The following is a 27,085-nucleotide window of genomic DNA, read 5'->3' as shown; positions in this document are numbered from 1 at the left end:
GTAACTCCAGCGTAGGTCACAGTTTTAAAAAAGATGAAATTAGTGACAATCAGAGGGGTAATGTGTATATGAGGAGAAAACACAGATACACTCATAACTCTTTCAGGAAATTCTCACTGACTTATTGGAGGCATCCTCCAATAAGGAGGCAAAATACATTTTTGTTTTCACAACTGAAATGAAAGGAAGATGCATGACATTAGGGGAGAAAGGACAGATGTGTGGCATTAGAGGAATTATATATGTATATACACAGATAGGGACATATGTGGTATTCTTAGAGACCTAGTTTTAAATTATGACTACTACTTAAATATAATGTCCTTAGTGGGTAACTTAATTTTTCCAATCCATAAACCCTGGTCAATAGTTTTATCTTCTTTGAGGAGCTTGTAGAGAATCATGTGTTTTCTGGGGGCACGGCAGAAGCTAAGTCTCTATTCCACTCCAGTCATCCTCTTTGCAGAGAACTAAGAACAGAGATCATCTTTTATACTTTTCTGTGTGAGTGTGGGATCCACTCTTTCTACAGAAGAATTCATAACACGACAATGCTGTTGAGGATTTCTTGTGGCAAGTGTGATTAAGTCATCTGAGCCTCACAGTTGCATGACACAGTGCCTAACTTTATTTTACGGGAGGAAATTTTGACACAGATAATTCTAATATTAGAGGTCACCGAGATACTAAATTTTGAACTCAGGATTGAAACACACACCCTCTGGGTCCAGAGTCCGTGTGATCACATTCTCAAGTGCACTGCCTCTCTTTGGCTGGTACCTGTCTCTGGGGGACATTTGGAATTCAGGACACATGATGCTGTGAATGCTGGACAGACCTGACGCTACAAGGCACTTTGCATCTTTCTTTTGCTATGGAAACTCTCAGACTAAATGAAGCTAAATCCCCTGACCTTGGGAAGAGCAATGCCATGCTCATTTTCACTTGACTGTGTCTTCTCTTGAAGACAATCCCTAAGGAAAAGGACATAACCACCTCTCTGGACAGAAATAGAAATATAACACTGCACCCCACTTAGCAACCAGCATAACATGGTTCAGTTTGAATGCTGTTTCTCATCTTGGAATTTAAATTTCGTCAAATGAAAATATGCATGGACAAAACTTGAATTTTGAAAACATTTATTATTAGTATCAAAACACAGTTGAATAGCAAAGAAGGCTGTGGCAGGGTGGGTAGAGTGGTGACTTCCAGAGGTTACCTGTTCCATGGTCCCAGAGGCCCTGACCTAAAGTGGTGAGCTATGGACACCGAGGCGGTCAGGACCTGATCTGGCTGGAGGGGCTATGGAGACTGTGGAGGGACGGGGCTCAGGCACCTTGGGCTGTGCCATGTTTTGTGACAACGTGAAATTGTGCAGTTTCCCTGCTGGTTGGGAAACCCTTACTGTATATTGACAGAATAGTGTACACGTGGCCTTCAGGAGCCTAATCTCAGCAAGCCTAGCAGACCCTCAGGAGATGCAGCTGGGGAGAGGAAACAGTGGAGACACCATAGACCCGCATGTCTCCGTTTCTCCGGTGCTCTTCGGGTACCCGCAGACAGCTGATCTTCTGCATAGACAGAAAGTGAGGAAGGTCCCATGGAGGGCGCTCTTGAGCAGCAGCAGGAAATAAGTATAGTAGGCAGATGTGCTGGCGAGCTGCAGGCTCAGCAAACCTAAAAGAAGTGGGATCATGAGTTTTACTGTGCTGTGACAGTGTGGGACACACAATAGGGAGGTGTCACAGGGTGTTGAAGTGACACCACCCACCACATCCAACCCCAAAGGTCAGCATCTACTACTCCCATCACGTGACCAAGGGTAGACTGAGCTTGCAACTCAACTGGATTAACATTTATTGAATTACCTAGAAGTTTCTTAATATTAAAAACATAACGTTGCATTTTTAGTGAATGATTCAATTTGAGGAAAAAGGTACCTGTGATAACTATGTAGTAGAATGTGTTTATCCCCATAGTATCTCTAAGTAATAGAAACAATATATGTTAGCCACTGACCATTTTGCAAGTGAAATTTTACATTAATTAATCTTTATATCCAGCTATGAGAGAAAGAATGAATTTCATTCCTATTTTGCAAAAAAAGCAACTAAAGAAACGAAGAGATAATTGACTAGATATCATGCATCTCTAAACTGGTAGCCCCAGATTTTGACCCCAGCGATATGACATTAAAAACACATTCTTAACTACATTCAGATTCTGCATCTCCAAGTTCAGTTAACACACAAGACAAAAAAAGGTTAAACAGCTATGTCAAGGTGAGTTCTTATTTAGGGGAATCTGAGCCCTTACACTTTGCACATGCCACGAGATCTGGAAGAGCAGGACAATCCAAGGAAATTTGATGCTGCTCCTAGTGGGGTAGGTAGGAGATTTTAGAAATGAAACCTCAGTAGAAATTATGAGAAAGTGGTTAATTGAAGTTATCTGAGCTGTTCTGTGACTGTGACACACTGCTCTCTCTTTCCTAATTGTCTTTTATTGGTGGTACTATGTTACTGGGTAACTGAAGTCAAGATTCTTTGAATTTTTGCATGTAGTATGTGATGTTAAGTTACGATTAAAGACAATGACAGTGGGCCATAGTGGCTACATGATGAGTCACAATGCCAAGTCCTTCTCTGTGGAAATTTCCATTTTACATGACCCCCTTCTTCAGAACTCATGAATCACTAGCCCTTGGTGTAGGAAGGGGACTCCTATGGAAAAATGTTCCTACCTCCCTGCCCTTGGTCAGTGAGGGTTGCTGCCCTCCTTGCCTGGTGTGACAGCTGAAGTCCAAAGCTCTGTGGACACTAAAATCAGAGCAAATGTCGACAGTGTGGATCCAATGTTTCAAGTCACATTCTTGGTGCATATGTAAAGAGGAAGAACCAGAAACAAGTCCTGGTCCTAAGCCTGCTACATGGGTCTCTATGATAGATGTGGTGGATTGGCAGCTGGTGGTCAACTTGTAACACCCAGCTGAACTGAACCAGGGTGGTGCTGGGTGTAGGAGGCCAACCTGGGGATTGTCGCCAGCAGCATAAGAGGTAGACCTGGAGAGGAAGAAATTTAAAAGCTTCTTGGAGGCTGTTAGGGAAGCTGTAGGGAGCTGTTAGTTTTCCTGTAGGATCTTGTCAGACTGGCTTTCCTGATGAACTCAGCTGTTCTCATTGTCAAAGGAAATCGGGACCTTGGTGTCACTGGGGATGGCTACGGTTCACTTTGGTGGAGCACTGGTCCTTAATTTAAGCATCACTTCCTGGCTCTGGAGGGGAAGATGATGCACTGCTCAGTTTCCTGGAGAAGCTTGTTGTGCTGGCTTTCCTGATAGGAGCTTGGATGTTCTCATCAGAAGAGGAGCTCAGGACTTCATTATTGCTGAGGATGGCTGTGGTACCTTTTGGGGGAGCTCTGGTTTACTTTGAACATCACTTCCTGGCTCTAGTGCAGATTCCACAGCCTACTGGCACATGTCCTTCATCGCGGTGGCACAGGCTGTCTAGCTTCCACCACTGAACTTTGGGCCTTCCCAGTGCAGATCCATGAAACAGGCCTGCATGAGACATTGTTGTGGGCACTTCGCCTCCAGTTGGACTCGAAGGGAGCATTGTCTTGGGCTCTAGGTCTTCAGCTGGGCTCATGCAGAACAGCACCATGGGATCCAGGCCCTCAGCTGGCTTCTTAGGTCATTAGTGCAGCAACAGATTTCCTGTACTCTCTTTGTATATGATTTTTGGATGACTATTATAAAATAATTCTATAAACTATATGTCCTGTATTAAATTGTTCCCCTTGCAAAATCCCAAACTACAACAGACATTTCTCATCTGGGTCTTACATCTTCAAAACTGTGAGTTTAGTGTAATTATTCTCAAATAATTGCCCACAAATGATGTCACTCCCCATGTTCCTGCAGCTGACCATTGAGAGACCTGTGCTGAACCCAGTCTGTGGCTCAGAAGCCATGTACTTCCTACCTCACCACATGTCCATCCCATCTCAGGGCATTGGCCTGGGGATTTCTTGTTCTATTACTCTGCCTTAGAGGAAGAATAGAGGCCTAAGTAAGGGTATGAGCTGTTCTCTTAATGTCTTATGCTAAAACCTCATGTCTAGCTGTATGGCATGCCCAAAAGTCTGAATTTTAAATCATTGCCTTCATTTGTAAAATGGGGGTGAACTTTTATACCATTTGATAGAAGTGTTGAAGATCAAGCTTGAAATTACATGCAGGATACAGGCCAAGCCCTTCTGGGTAAAATATCAGTTCATTTTATTAACAACTAGCAAAGTAGCAGGAAAATGAATAAACAAACGTAGAACTAATTTAACATCATGATGTCACATAGACATATAGATGAATGCAGTCCCTTTGTTGAAGTAGTTTAAGGTATGTCACTGTGTCTTTTAATTCACAGTCATGTCTTTTGAAAACCAGGTTTTTCCTATGATAATATGACACTTAACAAAAATGGATTAATTTAAAGTGTCAATCTATTTGCCAATATTCAGCCATTCTGATTTTCCTACTGTGAGTGAAGGACATTCAGAATTAAGATGATCACACGGAAACAGTGCTACAACCGGAGGCAAAGATATGAAAACTTACCATTTTCACCTTTCCGCAGAGCTTCAGGATCAGTCGTATTGACAACTAGAGGAAAAGACATCAAGAACAATCCAATCAATTATTCTCGCCCACTACTTGACAGTGTATGTGTGTGTGCGCGTGCGTGCGTGTGTGCGCAGGTGTATTGTATGCTCATGTGTGAAATCTGTGGATAGAGACACAGAAGTACTCAATTTTAACAAAAGGTAACAGCTGTCGTGTGATCACCGCTGAGGTAGGCACTGTGTTACGCTCTGCCCTGGCAACTTTACTTCCCCAACAACACAGGTGTTATTGATCAGCCCTGTATCTGAATGAAGAACTGAGTATAAAGACCAGAGGAGAAAATCTCCTCCAGCGTCAATTATCCTTAGCAACTGGACTTTTCTTTTTACTTCAGAGGCTGAGCGTTCAGTACAATTTCTTCCGAAGGCAGATTAGACAAGTCACATATCTATTTCTGTGAATAAAACTTGGAGTGAGAGTTATATTTATCAGGATGGCTCCTAGGAAATGATCCCCTCCATCTATTCTGAAGCAGACAGGGGTCTGGCTTTCCTACCTGAGGCCAGCAAAATTCCACAGTTAAGATGGTCAGTTGGAAAAATAAAAATGCTACACCATGAGACAAAAGCAGAAGAAAAAACTTACCATCTTTGCCTTTCAGGAAAGCTTCAGGATCTACGGTAACACCAACAACTAAAGCAAACAAAAGCAAGAAACAGTCAATTCCCCATGCAGATGATATGAAGTGCATATATGTGTGTGTAAGCATACTTTTAAATATGTATACTGTGCTACCACAGATTCAGGAGCGCCTCCTGCTCCCCCTGCTGGCAATCAAACCCAGGACCATGAAGACAGTAGGAAAGTGCTCTGCCACTGACCCACATGCTAGTTTGACACGCTTATTAAAAATATGAGCCCCATGGTTCCAAATATAATCATCTCCTTCTTGTAATTCATAGATGTTACTTACGTTTCTGATAAGAACATACTGAAATTCTTGAGGGACACATATTTTTCTTTGTTATCAAAACTAGACTATAATATCCAAGAATGTCTGTCTTTCCTCTATATTTAATGCTCCTTTCATAGCGTGTCCCACAAAGCAGTAGACCTTCAAATCCATGATCACTTGAAAAATAAAAGAAAAACTGGTGGCTTTTAGGTTTCCCACATGCCACTGGATTGAAGCATTGCCACCGAAGTGAATTTCTCTGATCCAAGAAGGGACAAAAGAATTACACACTTTTGAAGGCTTCTAATTCAAACAGAGGAAAGCAGTCCAAACTTTCCACATCATATATATTTCCAATGTCCCTGACTCATATTCATGTTTTTTTTTTTTTTTTTTTTTTTTTTAAGAGGAGGTGTTTAGGGACGTAAAGACAACAATATTCAAAAAAGCTAACATCTTTTCAATGATCATTGCCTGTCTAGATTCTTTGTTAAATGCTTCACCTGCATCGTTTTAGTTCACCAGTGACACTGAGTGAACTATGTTCTGGATAAGCTCATGGTATGAACAAAAAATAAAGTTTAAGGAGTACAGGTATCTCATACCAGTGAATGGCAGAGCCAGCATTCAAAAAAATCACTGGGTGGATGTGGGTAAAAGAGAAAAGACAAGTGGAAAACACTCTAAATATAATGCAAGTAACACAGAGAAGATAATTTGTAGAGCGCATAATTTCACCATGTAGACACTGAAAATCTCTTATTATATGTATTATTCTTATCAGTGGCTATTTTTTTCTGAGAATAACAAGACAGGCCAAGTTACATTTCAGGTTCTCTCAATAAACCTTGAGGTACAATTTGTCTTTATGATAAAAAACAAAGTTAAGGTAACTTGATATATATTTTTTGCCAGTCATTACGAACAATAAGCCAGTGAGTGAATGAAGTCCCTTGGTTGAAATCGTCAGGAGCACATCGTAGTCTTCCCTAACTTACAGTCACTGCATACCAAGATCAGTAGTTTACTGTTTTAATATGACACCGAGGAAATGATGGATTGATGTAAAATATCACTCAATTAATTCTGGAAAAATCTAGCCATTCTTGTTTTTCTACACAGAGCCAGGGAATTTTAAATGTTAAGATGAACAGGGGGAAATGCTACAGTATGAGATAAAGGCCATAAAAGCAAATTACCACCTCCAACTTTCAAACTGACTTCTCTGAGAGTACTAGTGACAGAAGAACTACAATCAAATAGCAGTCTCTCTCCTCCTCACCTCTCTCTCTCTCTCTCTCTTTTTATATATTCTGTTCACATAGATACTTGAAAAACAGTCATTAAAACATGGTACCCAAAGGATTGGTGTCACCCTATATAACAAAGTAAATGTCATTCATATATTATATTTCTCTACATTAAGACATAAAGGTTCATGACGGGTACATTTTTTTAATTGCAAGTGGAGTATAATGTCAAAGGCTAACTGATTTTCCTATATATTTGTAGTCCTTAATACAGTGCTTACTACAACACAGGTGATGTAAAAATATTCATGAAAAAATAAACAGAAAACTGCCTGCTTTACAGGCTTTAATGTCCACTGCTAACATGAAGAAAGCAGCCCAGAAAAATTCCACCCAGTCCTAGAGCCACCAGCAGAGCCATACACAGTAGGAGTCTGATTTAGGAAAATTTTACATCTAAGTAGAGAAAAACAGTCCTATGTGTCCATATCACATACTTCCCCAGTAACTCCAATGTACACATGTGAGATTTTGGAGGCCAGGAGGTCATGGACATGACAACCTCAATATTAACAAAAGCAAAAGCCTACTCAGAGATCACTGTTGCACCAGGCACTGGTTAAATGCTTCATTTGCATCAATTTGTTTAATTCCTCCAGTAACAACTGAGTTGTATTGTGTATTGTCCATTATTTTGAATGAAGGAATAGTGCTAAACATTATAGATAACACTGCCCCAGTGAATGTTGGAGCCGGACTCAAAGGACAGTACAGTGATTTAAAGGAGACAGGGCAGCTGTAAAATACTTTGCAAAAATAGTCCTTAGGAAAATATAGAAAATAATAAAGAGTCAACATACTAATTTCACCACTGTGGACACTAAAAGAAAAATTTTTCTATCATCATAATTATTCTTAGTCTATGGACTCTTTTCATTGCAAGTGCTGAGAGTTTCAGTGGAATTCTTTCTAAGAGTGGAAAGTTAAGTCATAGTTCTAGGTTTCTGAATGAAACCTGAGACAAAACTGCATTTCTTTTGTTTGAAAAGCAAACTAGAAAGAACTTTATATCATGCTTCCCACAGGCAATGGAAACAATGGAAACAGGAGTGAATGAAATCGTTTGGTAGAAATAGTTCAGGATGTATCACTGCATTCTCTAATTTATATTAGTCTCATGTCAAGATAAGTATTTTATTTTGACGATGTGATACCAAGGCAAAGACAGATTATAGTGTCACACAGTCTATTTGGGGATATTTAGTTCTTCTGCTTTTTCTACCTGCAGCAGGAAGTTCAGAAGTTAAGGCGAAAAAAGTGTAGCGCAAGATGGAAGCAAACATACGTTGAAACTTACCATCTTCTTCTTTCAGAACTGCTTCTGTGGAATTGCTATTGTTGCCAACTAAAAGGAATAGGAATAAGTAACAGTCAGTTGTGCCTGTTTTGGACAGTGGGTGTGTATGTATTTACCCACATGTTCATATATGTGCATAAATATGTATATATAATCTGTCGGCAGAGATATAGAAGAGACAGTCATTAAAAGATGAGTTCCACAAATCCAAAAATAATTGGTCTTACTCTATAAATTTCAATAGATAGCATTCATATCCTATGTTTCTGCCCAGAAAAAAATGTTTAAGTTCATGAAGGTAACAGATTTCTTTTCTTCACAACTGAACTATCATATCCAAGATTTTGAACTTCATGAATATTACTTTCTTTTCTTTTTTCACAACTGGAGTGCCATAGCCATGACTATCTGCTTTTCCTCTATACAGATAGCTCCTAGCAAAGTGCCTGCTACAAAAATAGACGATATACAAATGCTCAGTCAATGGAAAAATTAAGAGAATTGGCTGCTTAAGAGAACTGGCTGCTTTCCAGCCTTCAGCATGCACCACTGACATGTGGAGGTGGGAAAGGGGATCTGAGGATGGGGGAGCCAGTGAGGAGGAGAGGACAAAGGAAAAAATAAAATAAAAAAGAAAGAACATAAAGAAAGTATCCTACTCCTTCCCCCGCAGAAAAGCCTGTCCAATCCCAGAACCAGCACCTGAAGGAGACCGACTTAGAGAAATTTCCCATTTGCATGCAGGAAAGCGGCCATCCCTTCCCAAGCCATGCACGTTCGCAATGTCCCCTGTTCATACACTATGTTTCTCGAGGTCCAGATTTTGTGAACCCAAGGAATACAATACTGATAACACTAATAGCTACTCGGTAACCGTTGTTGCACCTGGCACTTGTTACATGTCTTTTTCTGCATCATACTGTTTAAATGTGCAATTAGCACTTAAGAGAGTTGTATTCAGGAAGGTTCCATGTGATGAACGAGGAAATAAATGTTATGAGTTTAGGTAACTTAGACCAGGAGATGGTGGAGCTGGTATTCAAAGGATAGTGCAAGGAATAAAGGAACAAGGATATATGAAAAGCACTTTGTAAAAGTAATCCATAGAAATATATAAATAATAATTCACAGGGAGGCAGGAGAATCCACTATTGTGGATACTAAGAAAATATTCTATATTAGCATCTTAATTTGTGTTAACCCATGACCTTTTAAAATTATAGGCACAAAGAATTAAAAGTTAGAGGTGCTGAGTTCAATTATTTCTGGAGATGGAAAATATGCTAAACCTGTTTCCTAAATATCTTAATAAAACTTGAGGTGAGATATAAATATCTCTGGTATTTTTAAAAAGAGAAAGTATTATGAAGATTAATAAATTAATGGGTGAAAACTAGAAGCATAACTACTGCTTTGGTTTATTCTTTTTCTGCTGGATGTGCCTTTGTTCACATGAGTATGTTTCTGCTATGCAATTTTACTGAACAGTGAATTATTAAAAATGGATTTGATGGTTAGGATTTTTGAGTAAGACCCATAAATTTAAATATTTGTATGATTATGTTTTAATTAAAAATTTCTTTAAGAACTAACTGTACTGGATCTGAAAAATCTATTTCTTTCTGCAGGATACTTTTCCACTAAAAATGAATGAAAATTATTATTGCCATGAACTGAGGAAAAAAGAATAAATTGAAGATATGAACAATAAAATGTACATGTATGCTATGTATTTTTAAGTATACTGAGTATATTTTTTGTTAAAAAAATCCCTCAGGCAGCAGATTACAATTTTTCTGTTTAGTGACATTAACAGAAATGCCCTACTCAACTTGATTGCCATGAAAAGCATGGGAAAGATACTTATTTTAGATTTAGTGTCAAGAGAAACATCATAAAACTGGAACTTCTCTCCTACATAATAGTTGTTACCATGGAATGAATATTTTTGTTTTGTTAAAAACATCAAGATCTAATTGGATACTTAAGTGGAGCAGTTTCATTAACCTCATACCTTGGGTATTTGCCTACCCTTTATTACTTAGCAATGTGTTACACTCAGAACTGGGATGCACAGTAAGTTACTGCACCCTGCTGGACCCTGTCCTCAGTCCAGCTGTATAGTCACATACCTCAGTATGTAAGATGGTCCCACTGTGGACACTGGCCTAAACTGCGCATGACCCTCAGTGATGAGGAAAAGGTCATTCTCTTTTCATTGCGACGCATCCACCCTGGGACACTAACTTATCCTACCCAAATCATGCTTATTCCCATTCAAGCCTTGAAGAGTCTAACAGTACAGTGTTAGTGTAGCTGCATTTACCAATGGCAAGACATCCACCCATCATGGGAAAGGGAAATATGCTTAGACACATGAGCCTCACCCAATCTCTAATTCTAGTATTTTGCTTAATGCTGAAATAAAAATCAGAAAATATCAACACCACCATCAAAGTGCAGTGGCTAACCTTACTCTATTTTTCATAAGGCCAGATTCAGAGTGTTTTGTCTGAGTGCCATTTTGTCAATTACTAACTCATTGTTTGTAGATGAATCATGGGGCATAGCAAGGCTGAAGTGGGTGACTTTGCTTACTAGATAGAATATCCCTAAGAAATGCATAGTTCTCTTTCTCCCTAAATCAAATAAAGTTATCAAAGTGGAAACTTCTCACACCATTTATCCTGTAGTTCATTGCTAGGTGTCTCCAAAATATGCTGTTTTATTTGATTCAAATAACAATGCTAAAAAGTCATAGTATTTTAAATGGTGAAATTGAAGTTGAGAAAGTTTAATTAAAAAATTTCCCTTTGTTTTCTCAAACTTTTACCATATTAATTCTATGGGAAAAGAGCAGAAAACCCTACCATTAAATATGATGATATTTAAGAAAGACATATTTATCATTAATACTTAATACAAAAGATGGTATGTTCTCTTGCAAATAAGTGTTCTGAAGGTTATATTCACATTTATATCCACATACCTTTTCCTATGGGAGGAAACAGAATCTCTTGATCAATGCCTCCTTTATTATTCTGGTGAGTAACAATGCATTTGTGCTCTTTATCCATTGAGTCCCCAGTCACAGTTAACCAGCTGAACTTCATATAGGTGTCATTGGTCTTCATGGTGTCTCCCTGATAGGATTCTAGAACCGCACTCCCATCCTTTTCTTTCCAATATACCTTAATAACATCAGGAAAAAAATTCTCCAGGAGACAGAGATATGTCCCAGCCTTATGGAAATGCGTTTCAGCCACTGAAGGAAGAAAAATAGTGGGTCTGGGGGAAATGTCTCCTGCGAAGACTTTATCTGTAGAAAAAGGGAGCATCAACAAAGGGAATTATTAGAGAAACACAAGCATTGTGTGTTTTGGAAAAACTTAATGTGCAGCAAAAGGACAAATTACCATTGAATTAGTAGCATCATGGCCCTTCTCCCCTGTGGATTTGCAGGGTATTGATTACTGTCCTCACTGTACAGATGTTTAAAGAGGATGACCAGGTCACTCAGACTTTTAAAAGTCACAGCTTTCAAGTGGCAAAGCATGGATGGAAACTGTCTTGTCCTTACTCCTCATATTAAGATGGGATATGACTTCAACTGCTTTATACCAATTCTTCCAATGTTAATAAGTGGTTTATTTCCTTACCTTTACATTGTCTTCATGCTCTCACAGTGGAGCATGTTTTCACTGTGGCAGTCAAGGGAGAGGAGAGGACCAGTCACTTGGATGAGCTCTCTGCAGATGAGGCTCTGAGGTTCCTTCTAAAGAGCTTGTCTTTCCCATCCTTAAATTCTCTGACCAAGTAACTCACATTCTCCTGCTCTGCCATCCGTGCAACCCATTTTTCACTTAATTAGTGCCATGATGCACCCTGTCTGTCCTGCTGATCACAGGGGTAAATGTCAGATGGAAGGTTGTTTTTTTTATTTGTCATTGTACACAGGCTCCTGTCTCCTTGGGAATCCACTCCATGTGTAGTTACAGTGCCTCAAGTTGAGCACTTAGTTTCAAATATGAGATTGCATGCTCACCTCTCAAGTTCCTGGCTTATTCTGACTTTATAGGGCATCTCACTTTCACATCTAAAATACTCTGGATTATTGAATTGGGCAGCATTAAAGCTGCACTTTCAAAATAATTACAGTATTTTGAATTTAGGACCAAAATAACAATGTTCACAAATTCCTTTAACTTGTTTTTATTTTTAGAAAAGAGCTTATGTTAGTCTTACACTGTGATTCATTTATCCAAATTTTATTTTGTTTAGAAAAGGTTAGCCAAAAGCCCACTTCAGGTTGTAATTTCAATTAAACTTCAACTATTCCTCAGGATGCAGCATACACGTGGTTTTTTCTACTTTGATTACTAAGGTATCTTTTGACTCACTTAGGGAAGACCTATACATATCTGAAAATCCATATTTTGATTCTCAGTATTTTTCCCAAAATATGGATCGATTCTATGTGCTGCTCCTCTGTTCTGAAGCTCTTTATTCCTCTGTGTTATCCTGCTGAATAAAGTGTATGCATAACTGGTGTAATGTGTGCCCTCGATTTCTTGCAGACACAATGACAAAATACATAACAAAGGGTCACATGGATACAAAGATACATCAGGTCTTCTTGAATACTACCTCGTTATACTTTTATTTTCAATACAATGACATGACAAATGCTGGGATTTTTTTGATTAGATTTCACATTGAAACTCAAATATTATGCCGATTTTGGGGGGGATAATTTGAAGTTTATATAACAATTCAGTGAGCAACATTTTAGGAAATGGAGCAGTGCGTTCCTCATTTGAGAAGAACAGAACAAAAATTCTTGCTAATTTCTACTTGTAGCAGTGACACACCTGGTTTTTATATAAAATCAGTAAGATTATAATGTTAATATTTTCAAACATGGTATAAATATCATTATATGATTTGCCTGTTTATAAGTTCATACATCTTGCTATAAGTGCAAAAAGTACGATTCTTGTATTTCTTGAATCATTTGCTGCATATGTATTTCTAAGCATGTTATAAAAGAATGTTTAATTTTCAATTGTATTTTATATAAACTTAGTGTAAACCAATGTAGTGCATCTAATGATCATTTTAATATATTATGTTTTTTCATCAAAATGCTTTACATTTATTATAAAAAAGAAGTTGAAATCACATGCTATATAGAAAAATTTCTATATAGCAGCACTTCATCCATTATCTCTTGTTTTTTTTTTCTTTGAAAAATTCCTCAATGTTCAGCTTCAAGGATAAAATAATAGTTGAATTTCTATAACTTTTTCAGTGCAATAGTTAGCTAAACTTTATCATACCTGATTACATATGATTATACATGGTTACTATCTACACTGTGGATTGTTGTCATTACATTGTCTTTGTAAATGTGACTGTTAAGTGTCGGTATTGAGTGCTTTTCCTAATCAATTTTTTAAATGACAATAAATTTCTAGGATTCCATTTTGTTTGAATAATGAATGGAGTGGTTGCTATATATTTTATTTAAAAAATGAAGCTGTCTAATTCCTTAATGTATATCATCTGTCTAATCACTCAATGCATTTTGTGTTAAATTTCTCTGAGTATGCTTTTAAAATGCAACAGTCTGAATTGTACATAAATTTACCAAATATAGTGTTATCTATTGACAGTATGGTATTTCATACCAACATATAAGAATTTATTTAAATGTTCTCTAATTAGTCTCTTTTTTCATCAAATAGTTACACTTATTTTATATTTAACTGTGCATTTCAGATTTATGACAAGTTTTCAACTATATTTAATTTTAAGTTGGTCAATTCCTATATGAATATAGCAATCCCGTCTGTAAATACAGGCAGAAGCCTAAACCAAGTAGCTATAAATTTTAGCACTCTTAGTACTGATATTAGAGACATTAACAATTAGGATAAAACAGAAATTTAAATGATACAGACAAAAATTTTCTGAAAACACTTTTAAATTAATTTTCTTTTGCCAGGTAAAAAAAAGTTTCCTAAAGGTAAATAAGTACCTCCAGATCCAACTCTCCATGTGAGTGGATGTTAAGATAATCTGTTATTTAAACAGTACAGATACAGGTTAATCCTAAGGAGAATTCTGCCCTGTGGTAAATATAGTTGCCTGAAAAGACATAGTGCAGACAATTCTCCCTTTACATGTGACACGAAAGAACACCTAGTGGGCACCTATGACGTACTGGACAAGGAGCCAGGACCTTATTCACATTATCATAATCAATTCTCATATATCCCTGCAGAGTCACAGTGCTATCCTATTTTATAGGCTAAGAAATAGTCACCCAAGGTCCTCAACTATAAGTGGTGGAGCTGGAGCTGCAGATCTGCCGACCTGCAAAGCCCAGACTCTTCCACATCACACTTGACCATGAGAAGCCAGAATGAATCCGCTCTACTCAGTGTATGACCGGTTTATCTGGAACAATGAGCTTTATCTCAGAGTCAAACACTTTAGTGTTATCATTATGCATATTCTATGTGAGCACCTACTTTATAAGAGCTCACATGTACTCATAGCCAACTCCTGTTAGAAGATCTGTACAGTGCTGACCCTGCTGTCCTTTAGGCTAAGCATCTATATGAAAATCTCTCCTCAGATTAATACACCAATTCCCCTCACGTTCCTCTTTCTACTGAACACTGTCACTATTATTCCAACAAGATCATTTCTTTCCTCTCTTTTATTCCCTTAAGAAATGTTCTCTGAGAGTACCCACCTGTCACAATCAGTTTCGTTCCTCCACCGAAGATTTTCTTATCATACCACAGTGATTCCACTCGTAGCAAAAACCTGAGATTGGATTCTTTATGTTCTAGCGCCAACATATCCTGGAGTTGTACAGAGACCACAGTTCTGACCTGGTTCATTTTGTTTATAACAAGTTCAGTGGCTAAACCTATCAAAAACTTGAACATTTTTCTGCTTTATTTGTCTTAAAACAACGATGTTACTATAAATCAATTCAACATCACTACCCGCGCTAAAACGAAACCAAAATTAAAGAAGTTGTAAAGAGCAACTTGATTAAAAGGACTAGAGAAACACCAGAGGGTTTTTATTATCTTTACTTTTGTTAGTATGAGCAATTAGTTTGCTCTGTGTGTGCCAAGTATTTTCATCTCATAGGTCCAAATCTTGCCCTTATATTCAGCATTTGGGAGCTGCAGTTCGATCCATGGCAATTAAGGAGGGAGACCAGTTCCTCAGTTCTCCATTTGCATTATCACAAGAAGTACGGTTTTCACACACCCAGGCATTAATAGGCTCTCATCTGTTTTCTTCTGACCATCTAAGACAATCAAAGGGAGGCCTGGCTAATGCACAATACATACAGTCACTGTGCAGAAAAGCTTCACTTGTGTTTTCTAAACCAAATGACTCTTTTCCAATTAGCAGAGCAACACATGGCAACTCCAAGCTTTCTGCCAAAAGGTTCAGCCTCCAAATGACTTTGGTCAGTTCATACCAAAGCCCAGCTTGCAACTCCTGGCCTGGCTGTCTCAGGCAGAACGACTAGGGAAACAGCATGAGGCCTGCTTTGCAAAGGCATCTAGGGGCACTAAGTGTTATTTGCCTGAGCATAAGTGCTGAGGTTCCCATCTGTGCATGAGATTGATGTTATGAAGCCCACAGTTCTGAGGCCATGGTGGGGTGCAATGGGTTTGCTTAACAACCGTTTCTTTCACTTCCCAAATAGATGCTGAAGTCAGTGTCTGCTCTATACTTCACTTTCTACCTGAAGAACTCATGAATTAAAGTCCTTTTTAATTTAGTAATTAGGCCCAAGTCATCTGGCTTCTCCAGAAATCTTACTGTGATAAGGGACCAAGCCAGGAGTGATTCCAGGAAGTTGAGCCATCCCCTGAACTGAGGCCTGGGGCACTGCACTGCTGCTGCCCCTCCTCACTGCACTCCGCAGAATGGAAAGGACATTCACCTGTAAGTGTGAGAATGAGCCTTGTGTCAGACCCAAAACATTGATGATTCTGCCATTCAAGTATCCCTTGTCTTTAAACCCTTTATAAAACCACTTCATCCTCATTTTAGTTTACAGTATTTTTCAATATTTATATAAAAACCTAAAAATCAGACACACTGCCTTTAAATAAAGACAAAGCTAAAACACCATTACATTAGATCTGAGTGTTACATTTTCGAGGGATATCGGGTTTTAAGATTAAAAATGCTCATATTGTGTATGGATTTTATAAGTAACAACTACTACTCAATTTAAAGAATCCATGAACACAAGACCTCCTGCATTTTTAGCAATAACAGGCGAAAGAACCAGTAGGTCCAATCCAAGTAGAATGCAGGGTAGTGTTCAACGGACTGGAAGCTTTGGGGTGTTGGGCGTGTGTCTTGTCTCCTGTTTTATCATCAGAAAGAACTGACTTCAGTGAACATTTTCTGAGAGAATATATGAGCAAATGAGGTTAGAAAACCATGTCGATTCTTTTCATAGCCCTTGGACTGCAGTGGTTTGCGGAACTTGCAAATTTCACCTTCTCCAGTCATTATTAGGACTGTCCAGATAGCATATAATTTTAACGAATCATAGTCTAACCCTGAAAGAGTTAGAGAAATAGGAAGTAGAGATTCTCAATGTTTTATAGCAATTTAACACAAGAATTGTTTGCATCTCTAATAACTGGAGATGACATTAAAATGAAGAATACAGCTTTTGCAAATTATTAGGAGGAAGGAGCACTATGTCATATCTCAAAACACAGAGAAGCAGAATTAGTTAATTCCACTTTGAGAAGTCTCACCTAAAAGACCCACAAAAATTATCTTGAAGCAATCACTTACCCCTGTGCTGTATAGAAATGATCCTCAAGCCATTTAACTTCTAGCTTGAGTGTATCACTTGTGTATAGGTGCTTCTGAATGTAGAATTTTAAAGTGCTTTCTTACAGGAAGGAAAAGAAGCCAATTACAAGGAAATTTGGTTTCCATATCCATTGTTTTTGTTGTTCCTGTTCTCAACCCAAGAACACAGTGGAGTCAGAAAAGGCTGATGGTAAATTGTTGTTTTAAAAAGCATCTTTGCTTTATTCATTGCTGGGGTAATGACAGCTATTGCACACTAGTTACCAGGCGGCATTTCTATGAGCTTGGTCTCTCCTGCAAATGTGGTGATCCTGCCTGGACAATCACACTGCACCCAAAGTCTCCAAACATTTCAGTATCTCCAGGACTTTATGACATGGCTGGCAATGTAATAACTTTGTCGTGGCCCTTCCCCTTTTTTGGGTTTCTTTGGAAGTCCTTGAACACATTTTATGGCATAGGATTAGTAGAGGGATTCCTCACAAAGGGACTCATGCGTGGTTTCCTACTAAGGAAGTAGTTTTTTAGAAAGCGCCAAAAGAAAATAGCAAGAATAAGCAAAAGAAGAGGAGAGATGGCTCCTGGTCCACCAACTGATTTTCTCTGCTACCAGAAAAAAAGTTCTGAGAATTAAGCCTTGAAAGGAAATTTCCAGGTGTTCCTTTGTGTTGAAGCTGCTGAGTTTTGCAGCAGAGGAGGGGGCTGCCTGTTCTCACCCACACCAAAGATTTCACGAGCAATTTGGGAAAACGTTTCTGAACAAAATGAATTTCTTTCCTTTAGTAACTGAAAATGTGAATGCACCCACATATTTCAGAAATGTGAGTCAGGGTCTCCATTTGCCACAAAGCCACACTTGCCACTTGACATCACGATTAATTAGAGGAGCAAATCCGAGTGAGCAAGTAAGCTCTAAGATGACTTTGTTATTCTTCCTGAACTAACAGAATAAAACTGTGGAAGTCTAGCTCCTATAAAATTGCAGATTCTCTGTTTAAAAAACAACTGGAGAAATCCCAGTCCTCTGATATATTGAAAGAGGAAACCTTTAGAAACAGTTCTCCGTTCATATGTAACTCATCTCAGAGCAGAGAGAAAGCAATTGCCAGAACTGACCCCTTTAGAGGACCCGAAGAAGAAACTACCATCATAGAGTAGCCAATATCCTCTGAATTCATGCATACACTGACTGCAGTTTCAATCAGGATCATGACAAGATTTTACATTTTTGGTCTGGGTTTTGAGTGTTAGTGGTGGCCAGGTAAGTGAATTTAAAATTCTATAAGGATTCATAAGCGTAACAGAATAGAAATAGTGACATTTTAAGAGTGAATACATAATTGGCATATAGATTTTAGTACTTATTATGAAGCTACTGATATAGTAGGTCAATGATGTAAGCATAATATGAATATCCAAAGGATAAATGTAACTAATATCCAAAAAGGATAAATGTAACTAAAATATGCCAAAGTGTATGGATATTCAAAATATAATACAGCATTTTTAATTGTAGGAAAATGATAGGTTATTTTATAACTGTAATTAGATAATGCTTATCTGTTGGAAAGATAAAAAAATCTCTACTTTCAAACAGATTAAAATTAAAACTGTAGCTAGGCATGGTGGTGCACACCTGTAATCACAGTCACTGGAGGCTGAGGCAGGAAGACTGCTGAGTTGAAGGCCACCCTCAGCTACCTAGCAAGTTCCACGCCAGCTTGGACTACAGAACAAGACTAACAAAACAAAAACAAAAAAAATTGAAACTGCAATTGCAAAACTACATGTGTGTCAGGAAGGACAGGTATGAGTCATCGAATCCACTGGGTAGAGGAGCTCACAGGGTGGGGATGAGGTAGAAGCTTTATTAAGTACATTAATGTTTAAGTAACAGTGTGGAGAATTTTCACTTTTAAATAAATGTGTGTTTTCAAATAAATATTTTTGAAAGCATAGATGAGGAGCACTAACTTAATGTTTCAGGGAGGAAAATGAAATGAGTAGATCATGAATGGGTGTGTGCTTCGGACTTTGGACATTCATCTCCAGGTGCCCAGTTTCCTGAACCTCTTACTGGAAACTCTCCAGAGAGCTTCCAGCCTCTCATTTGGGCTGGTGCTGCATCCTTGATCCCTCTTTTTCTCGGTTTCCATCTTCTTGACTGGGAAGCTACAGGATCTCCCTGTAGCTACAGGATCTCTGCATCTGGTGACACAGATAGCCATTACAGACTCATCTGCTTCTGATCCTTTAAAGTTACCTGATAAATCTCCTTTCATATTTTCTATTGATTCTATTCTCATAGAGAACCCTAATAGAGTTTCCACCTTGACAAAAATAATAATGTTCACATTTCCTTCACATTGGTTCATCTTCTGGAAATGTTGATGGTTTTTAATGTAAGCTGATCTACCTGTAAGTTAGTTTTTCAAATTGAAAATGAACAGATTATCTTTTTTTTTTTTTTTGAGGCAGGGTCTCTCTATGCAGTTCAGGCTGACCTTGAGCTCACTTTGTAGACCAAGCTGGCCTAGAACTCACAACAGTCCTCCTGCCTCAGCCTCTGGAGTGCTGGGATTATAGGTGTGTGCCACCACACCTGGCTGAACAGATTATCTTTTAAACTGCAATAAATACATTACATGACATGTTCAAGAGATAAAAGTCATGTATTTCTTCTATAAACCACTTACTGTCACAGTCTGGCATAGTTTTGGATTTTTTTTTTCTTGTTTTTGTTTTTTTTTCTGGTACCAGGAATCGAACTCACGACCTTGCGCTTGCCAGGCAGGTACTGTGCAGCTGAGCTAAATCCCCAGCCCCTTCTGGCATAATTTTGATTTCACATATGCCATCCCTTATGTAATATCAGATATGTCTCTACACAGAACAGTGATTATTGTAAAGTACTATGGGAGAGGCCAGATTATTTCACCTTCAGGCAAGTTTTCATAAGCAGTTTTCCCATCAATGGTTTTTCTGAATTTAATGATCTATTCAGATAGGGTTTCTTTCACACGTGGGTATATGGTATGACCCTCTGTCTACAGATATTTATTGATTTATGCAGCACCTATTATCAGCTGTACCTGTGGAGCACGTATTTCTTTTTGGTAGACAAAATATGTTTGTTTTTCTATTGTGAACATGAGTACATGTAAGGCAGTTATGTGTGGAAGAATCTCTTTTGAATTAACACTCTGCCTCCAACTCTAAAATCTCTTTTCTACTTCCTTTCTCCCTCTTCCTGGACAACAGGTCCTAGTCCTGGGCTATCTAGTGGCAGAGCAAAGAAAATTCATATCAGGTCTACTATGAATCAGGAACTACCTATATATTTATCTTTTTCAACCTCAGCTATAAATGGTTATAATCACTGAAAGGAGGTGGTCTGCAAGATCCCAGCTCCTGTTCTTCCACTTACTTCAGACTGGTTGGAGTCAGACAGATAGTGTGGCAGAGACAGTTTCTAAGTAAACCTGAGGCCTGTGTAAAATAAAGACTCAATCTCCACTGGTTGTATAAGATATTGAGGATTTGCTTCTGAAAATTATAGGGGTTATCAAACTAAATAAAAAGTAGGACTGGGCATGGTGGCACATGCCTGTACTTGTAGTTACTTGGGAGGCTGAGACAGGATAATTGCAAATATGGGCAACTTAACTAGACTCTTTGCAGAAATGAGGGAAAAATAAAAGAGGGCTGAGAATATAGGTCAATAGTAAACCATCTCTGGGTTCAATCCCCAGTACTGCAAGGAAAGGAAGAAAGAAAGAAAGAAAGAAAGAAAGAAAGAAAGAAAGAAAGAAAGAAAGAAAGAAAGAAAGAAAGCGAGCAGTTGAAATATGTTTTATCTGCATATTCTGGAAAGCAATGAGGTAGTACATAGTACTGTAAACTAAAAGCAAGAAGAGTGTAGATAATAATTGTTATGGTTTGTGTCTAGATAGTCTCCTAATGCCTCATGTAGTCAGTCATGAAAAATTTTGCTTTAAGAAAGCCACAGAGCATCATGCTCCAGAATGGCAGTGGCCTAGAAAATTTGTTCTGCAGAATTAATTCAGAGTGCTCAGGGATCCAGGCACTCTATCCCTACAGGCAAGAGGGAGGAAAGCCTGGCTACTGCTCCAGCTGACAGAAGGCCTTGGCATCATCCATGTGGTGCTGATTTTATGTGCAAGCAGAATGCAAGAGTTGTGGGGTAAGGAAGGCTCCTACACAGATTTCAGAAGGAGGCCTGTACCCTTGAAAATACAATGTGTGAGGCAGTGAGTGTGAAGCTAAAGGTTCAGTGGAGACTGCAGAAGTTTGGAAAAGCCAAGAACATGGATCCTCTAAGGAAAGCTACAAGAAAGGAGCAAAAAAAGCCCAAGAGAGCAGCTGTGGGAGCTACAACCACCAGCAGTACTGTAGGGCCAGAGCCACCCAAGCCCTTTGGAGTTCACAACTTGCCACGGATTGCCTCATGTGCTGCACATGGAAATACAGGACTTAATGTTTGCTCTGCTGAATTCTGGGACTTGATTTGGTCCCTTTCCTTTGTATCACCCTGTATGTAACTTTTGGAATGAAGATGTCTATCTTGTGCCATTGAATGTTGGAAGTGTTTAACTTTCTTTTCATTTGTACAGGGGCTTACAGGTAATAATTTGCCTTACATCTCAGAGGAGACTTGGGACTTGAACTTTTTGGCAATGCTAAAACTGTTAGGACTTTGGCAACTCTTGCAGATGGACTAAATGCCTTTTTCATAAAGGGATGTGCATGAGTCTTTGGAGGGACTGGAGTGGAATGTCATAGTTTGTGTGTGGGTGTCCCCCTAAAGCCTGATGCAGTCATGGTGGGCAGGCTTTTCAGAGGCTCTGTCTTTCTTCTTTCTTGTTGCTTTTCCTGCCTTCCACCGCCACAAATGATTTGCCCCGTTGCCGTTCCACCCTTCCTTAAAGCCAGCTAATTAGACTGAAACTTCCACAAACTGTGAGCTGAATAAACCTTCCTTCCTTTAACTTGTAGATATTGAGTATTTTGTCTCAGCAATGACAGAAAAATAAGTAAGATAATAATATATATTATATTGCAAAAATTGAGAAAAAGCATCTCAGTATTTTATCATAAAAATGATAAGCATTTGAGAAGATAGATGTACTTACATTTACTTGAACATTATATAAAGTATGTACACATTGAAACTTCATGTGAATCAGTAACGAATCCTAGTCTTATGCACTAGAAAGTGCATTTTATAAATGAGCTTCTTTCCAAAGGTTGCCAGCTTAATCACTCTTAATCATCAATGTGGCTAGAGACACTTTGGAATTATTACAACTTGTGATGTAGGAAACTTACTAGAGGAAAAACCCTTTTCTTTCTTTACTGTCCACTCTTGTCCCATTTATAACTCTTTCTTCAGAACTAAAGCTGCACTTTACTGTGGTTTGAGGGCAGTGTATGCTAGAGTCTTTAACCAATCCCATTTGAGCTGAGATTGTTCAGTGGAGTGATTGTATTGGGATTTGTTGAACATGATACTAAGATCTTTCAGATAGACCTTACAGAGTCTTCAGCAACCCAGCTCAGTTGTTAACTGTGTTTTTACTAAAGTTAGAAAAATAGAGCAAAAAGCTCTAGTATTTTCTTTCATAGGTCACACTGTTTACAAGTGGCCCAGTAGGAATGTGAGAAGTAGGCCTATCTCCTTCAAAACGCCTTGCAGTCTCCATTATTCACTTACTCATCTACTTAAATTCATCTTGGGAATTGCTTTGTTGCCTACCCTGAAGCATCCTATAGTTGGTATCTTGGTTACTTTTCTCTTGTTGCTGAGAAAAACTACCCAATGCCCAAAATTAAGGAAGGAAAGGTTTATTTAGCTCACAGTCTGTGGAAGTTTCAGTCCATACTCGGCTGGCTCTGAGGCAGGGTGGCACATGGCAGAGGGCAACTGTTTATGGTAGTGGAAGACAGCAAAGCAACAAGAACAAAAGGAGGGGAGCGGCAGCAAGCAGCCTCTTTCCCTCCCTTACATTTACACAAACTACCTGCCCCATGGCAGGTGTAACACTCACATCCATAATTCCAACATTGGACCATGAATCAATCATAAATTCTAGAAGCCCATCCATGACTACATGAGGCTTTGGGGGGGACACATCCAGACACAAACCATAACAGTTGGTGAGGAAGAGATTATTTGGGACACATACAAAAGCCATCCCTGGCCCAGAGTGTGAGGAAAGAGGAGGACACAGCTCCTATTAAAAGAAGCATCAAAGATGGCAGTGGAGTCCTACATCACCCTTCTGGGAGTTAAAGAAGTAATCTCCATGAAGGATGTAGCACAGATATACTGACATATTTGATTCTATCTTTTCATGCCTTTCTTTCTAGAAAGTTTCCAGGTCCTCAGGCTGGCTTTACCCTCTGCATGTTTTCTTTCCTTTGCATCTATGCACATCTGATGAGAGGCAAAGTGTACTGAGACTGAGCCAGGCTCTCTAGTCATTTCCACTGTGGTCACCAGGGCCAGGTGTCACTTTGACAAGGTGTGGAACCCGAGGTCCTGTTCTGCCTCTGGAAAGATGCTCTGGAGCCTCGTTAGTGCTACCTCATTGGGCTTCAATGGTGTCGTGGCACTTATAGCACAACCTGGCCCCTACAGGTGAGAAGTGGAGAAAGATGTGAAATAAAAGATGTAGGCCCATCCCTTCCCTTTTCTCTTCTTTAGCATCCAAAGAGACTATGATCTCCCTATCAGCTGTTAGGACCCTCCAGGTGATGCCCCTCTGGGGTCACTGTTACCTGCAGTATCTTCTTGGCTCCAGTATGGTTCCCTTAACAACTGCAGTCTAAAGGACATTGGCACCTGCATCCCTTACAGTTCCACTGAGAGCATTGATGCCTCTCTCACCCTGGGCTGTTCTGAGGAGCAGCTGAAAGACCACTCATGATGGGGCAGAAATAGAGATACCCTTCATCCCCAATGGGCTATGATCAACAGACTGCTTCTATTGGACACTCACTGGAAGTGGCACCAGTCACAACTTCAGCACTCCCTTGCTGCTCCTGCAATGCAGCCAAGCTATCACAGTGACACCTCTGGCTGTCCTAGGTGGCCCACAGCTGCATTTAGACTGCCACAGGCTTTAGACATGGGTTTATCATGGACATTTCTGCCCTGAAGCCACTCCAGATGACCCTGGACCCGTCTGCCAGTATTTGGAAAGTCCAAAGATTGGCCCATGAGATGTAGGAGACTAGGCATACTTGGGCCAATATAAGCAATATCCCCTCACTTTCCTGGGATCAGTCCAAGAGGGCTTTCCCCTGTGTATTACCAAGAGGGCTCCCAAAATAAAAATAGCTTCCCTTGGGTGGTCTTATTGCCTACTTGTGCTTTTATCTTAGATACAATAAAATATCTTAGATAAAATAAAATATCTTAGATGCTTAGCTGGTGTATTAATTAGCTTTTCCATTGCTGGGACAAAACACCTGATACACAAAATTTGAAGGAGAAAAGGTTCATTTGTCTCATGGTTTTAGAAGTTTCAGTTCATATTCACCTGGCTTTGAGACAGACATATCATGGCAGAAGGGCAGTGCAGAGGAAAGCTGCTCATCCCATGGAGCAAAGAACCAGAGCAAGCAGAGAAGAGCTAGAGAGATCAGAAGGGGCTGAAGACAAGAATATGCCTTCTACATTATGCTTCTAATGACCTACTTCCTTTAACTGAGCTCCACTTCCTAACAGTAAACTTAGCTATAAACTCATGAACAAATTAATTCACTGAGGAGTTTAATGTCCCTATGACCTAATTACCTTCCAAAAGCTCTACTTCTGAACACATGACTCTTGGGGTGGTGAGGGTTGGGTACAACCATGATAAGTAGGCTGAGCATATTGCACTATGAAAGAGCAGGAAACACTAAGGCCTATTAGACTTGAATACACAAGGTAGTCATGGGCTCCTGAGAAGGTCCAGAAAGCAGGGGACTCACGAAGAACCAAAAGTGTGGATACGTGCGGAGATAATTGGAGAACAGTAGAAGGTCCACCAAGACAGATGCTGGAAGCTTCTGGAAGATCTCCAGAAAACTGTTGAAAGATGTATAGGCTCAGGAGCTGACAAAAACAACTGGGAGGTGCTAATACTCAAAGCTTAGAGCCATAAGAATGAGAGCTGTAACACTAACAGCTAAAGTGTACTTGCAATTCAAAGTTCAGAGTTGTCAGACACTGGCTGTCAAAGCCTAGAGCTACTGGGCTGGGGATTTAGCTCAGCGGCAAAGCGTCTGCCTGGCAAGCGCAAGGTCGTGAGTTCAGTTCCCGGTACCGGAGAAAAAACAAACAAACAAAAAAAAAGCCTAGAGCTACTAAACTCTAGGAGGCTACCCTTCTCCAATTCAAGATTTCTATCAAAATTGAGCCAAAGAACCCCAGCTGATTGATGACAAATACTTTCCGTTTCTTTTAGTGTTACTAGGTAAAGTATGTGTATGGTTCCTATGTGGTAGGATGTTCATATTAACAAATATCTCAGTATGAGAAAAATTTCTGATGGAATAATTTTTCCTCATTAATTTCCACCTGATTTGAAAGCAGACTTCAAGGACCAAAGACATGGGAAAGGAGTAGTTATAGTTTTCAACATTTTGTCCTCAAGTTTCCAACTGCTTGTCACAGAATAAACATAAAACAGTTGAAACAGTTGTCTGTAATTACTTTTCCTTTGTTTATTTGTGAGTGATATTTCTGTTTTCTGTATAAATGCAGACAGCAGGTTTCATCATTCTTTTAATGTTTGATACTCCTATTTAAGATTTTTTTGAGAATTCTTAAGCACAAGGTCTTCACAGCCTGCGACTGGAGCTGGGTTTGATCTGTCCCAGGTAGGAGCCCTAAGTGCGGACCAAGCTAGATCCTACTCCCAGACACAAGGTTTGTTCTTGGTTTCATATCTCCCAGTGAACTTATTGTTTACTTACAGGTGAAATGGTCACTAGGTGTCCGCAGAATGCTTACACAATATTACTGAAAGACATAGAACTATTACCAAACATCATTCTGACTCAGGAAACCTCCATTTCTCATGAATGAAATGGGAAAATAGTGATATCAGAAGATATCTCTGAAATATGTATGCTGGTTTCCTAACATATTGCCTTTCCTGCCTTCACTCTGAAGCTTTCAGCTGTAGGAAATCTCTTAAAGTCATGTAACAAATAACCGGGCTAACATTTGAGCCATCTATCCTGTATTTGTAGAGTTCACACATAGAACAATGGTGTAGGAAATAATGCTATATCACCCATATGTGGATAATAATTGCTGACCCCGTATGTGTATTGCTGGGAGAATGAAATGTATGAGTCTCCCTGGGCAGCCACGGAAGTGGGTATGGGGAGGGGTAGAGTTGCACTGGGTTTGCTCATATGTGAAGGATGTGGGTTGGCACAGACTTGGAAGTATTTCTTGTGTAGATTATTCTTGTAAGTCTAATGCTGTGCCACTACCGGTCCAGTAAGCACAGTAGTACCTGGCCTCATCTCCTTTCTCTAAGAAGTTTATTTTCAAGGTTGAAGTGGAAGCTCCAGAATTTTTACTTGCCTCAAATTTGTTCTTCTTTCCACCAAAGTTAACTTTATTAGTGCTAACCCTAACATACAAGAGGTATGTTAAGCCTTCATTTGGTTTCTGTCGGTACCAGAATATTACTGTACTTCCAAAACCTGAGATAGATGCCTTACAAGGTATGCTGGCACTCGTATCTGCTGCTCTGGAAATGACTATTTCAGGTTGCTCCAACTGCCCCAATCCAACTGCAAACAAAGAAGAGAAATTTCCATGAATAAATGCTATGAGAAGAAGAGACAAAAAAGCATGCCTTCATTCTCTTTTGTGGATGGAAATAATTGGAAATGACTCACAAGCCCAGAGGCAGGAGAGGAGGACTGCTTTCAGGAGCGGCATCCCGTCTGCCAGGCTGATTTCCCACGGAGCAGGTGAGACAGTG

The 27,085-nt window shown here is 39.2% G+C and overlaps 1 gene segment (V, D, J or C); it reads right to left on the bottom strand.

Annotated features, from left to right (window-relative positions):
- Positions 1-1,125: 1,125 nt before the first annotated feature.
- Positions 1,126-27,085, bottom strand: LOC102023669. The segment is given in 9 exon segments: positions 1,126-1,680; positions 4,622-4,666; positions 5,273-5,320; positions 8,190-8,237; positions 11,179-11,508; positions 14,953-14,998; positions 19,619-19,623; positions 26,580-26,891; positions 27,000-27,085. Coding segments are annotated over 9 exon segments (1,083 nt in total).

This window comes from Chinchilla lanigera, unplaced genomic scaffold (assembly GCF_000276665.1).
Source record: "Chinchilla lanigera isolate Chin_1 unplaced genomic scaffold, ChiLan1.0 scaffold00059, whole genome shotgun sequence".
Lineage (NCBI taxonomy): Eukaryota > Metazoa > Chordata > Mammalia > Rodentia > Chinchillidae > Chinchilla > Chinchilla lanigera.
The sequence above is the reverse complement of the archived record's forward strand: the minus strand, read 5'-3'. Positions and strand labels throughout refer to the sequence as shown.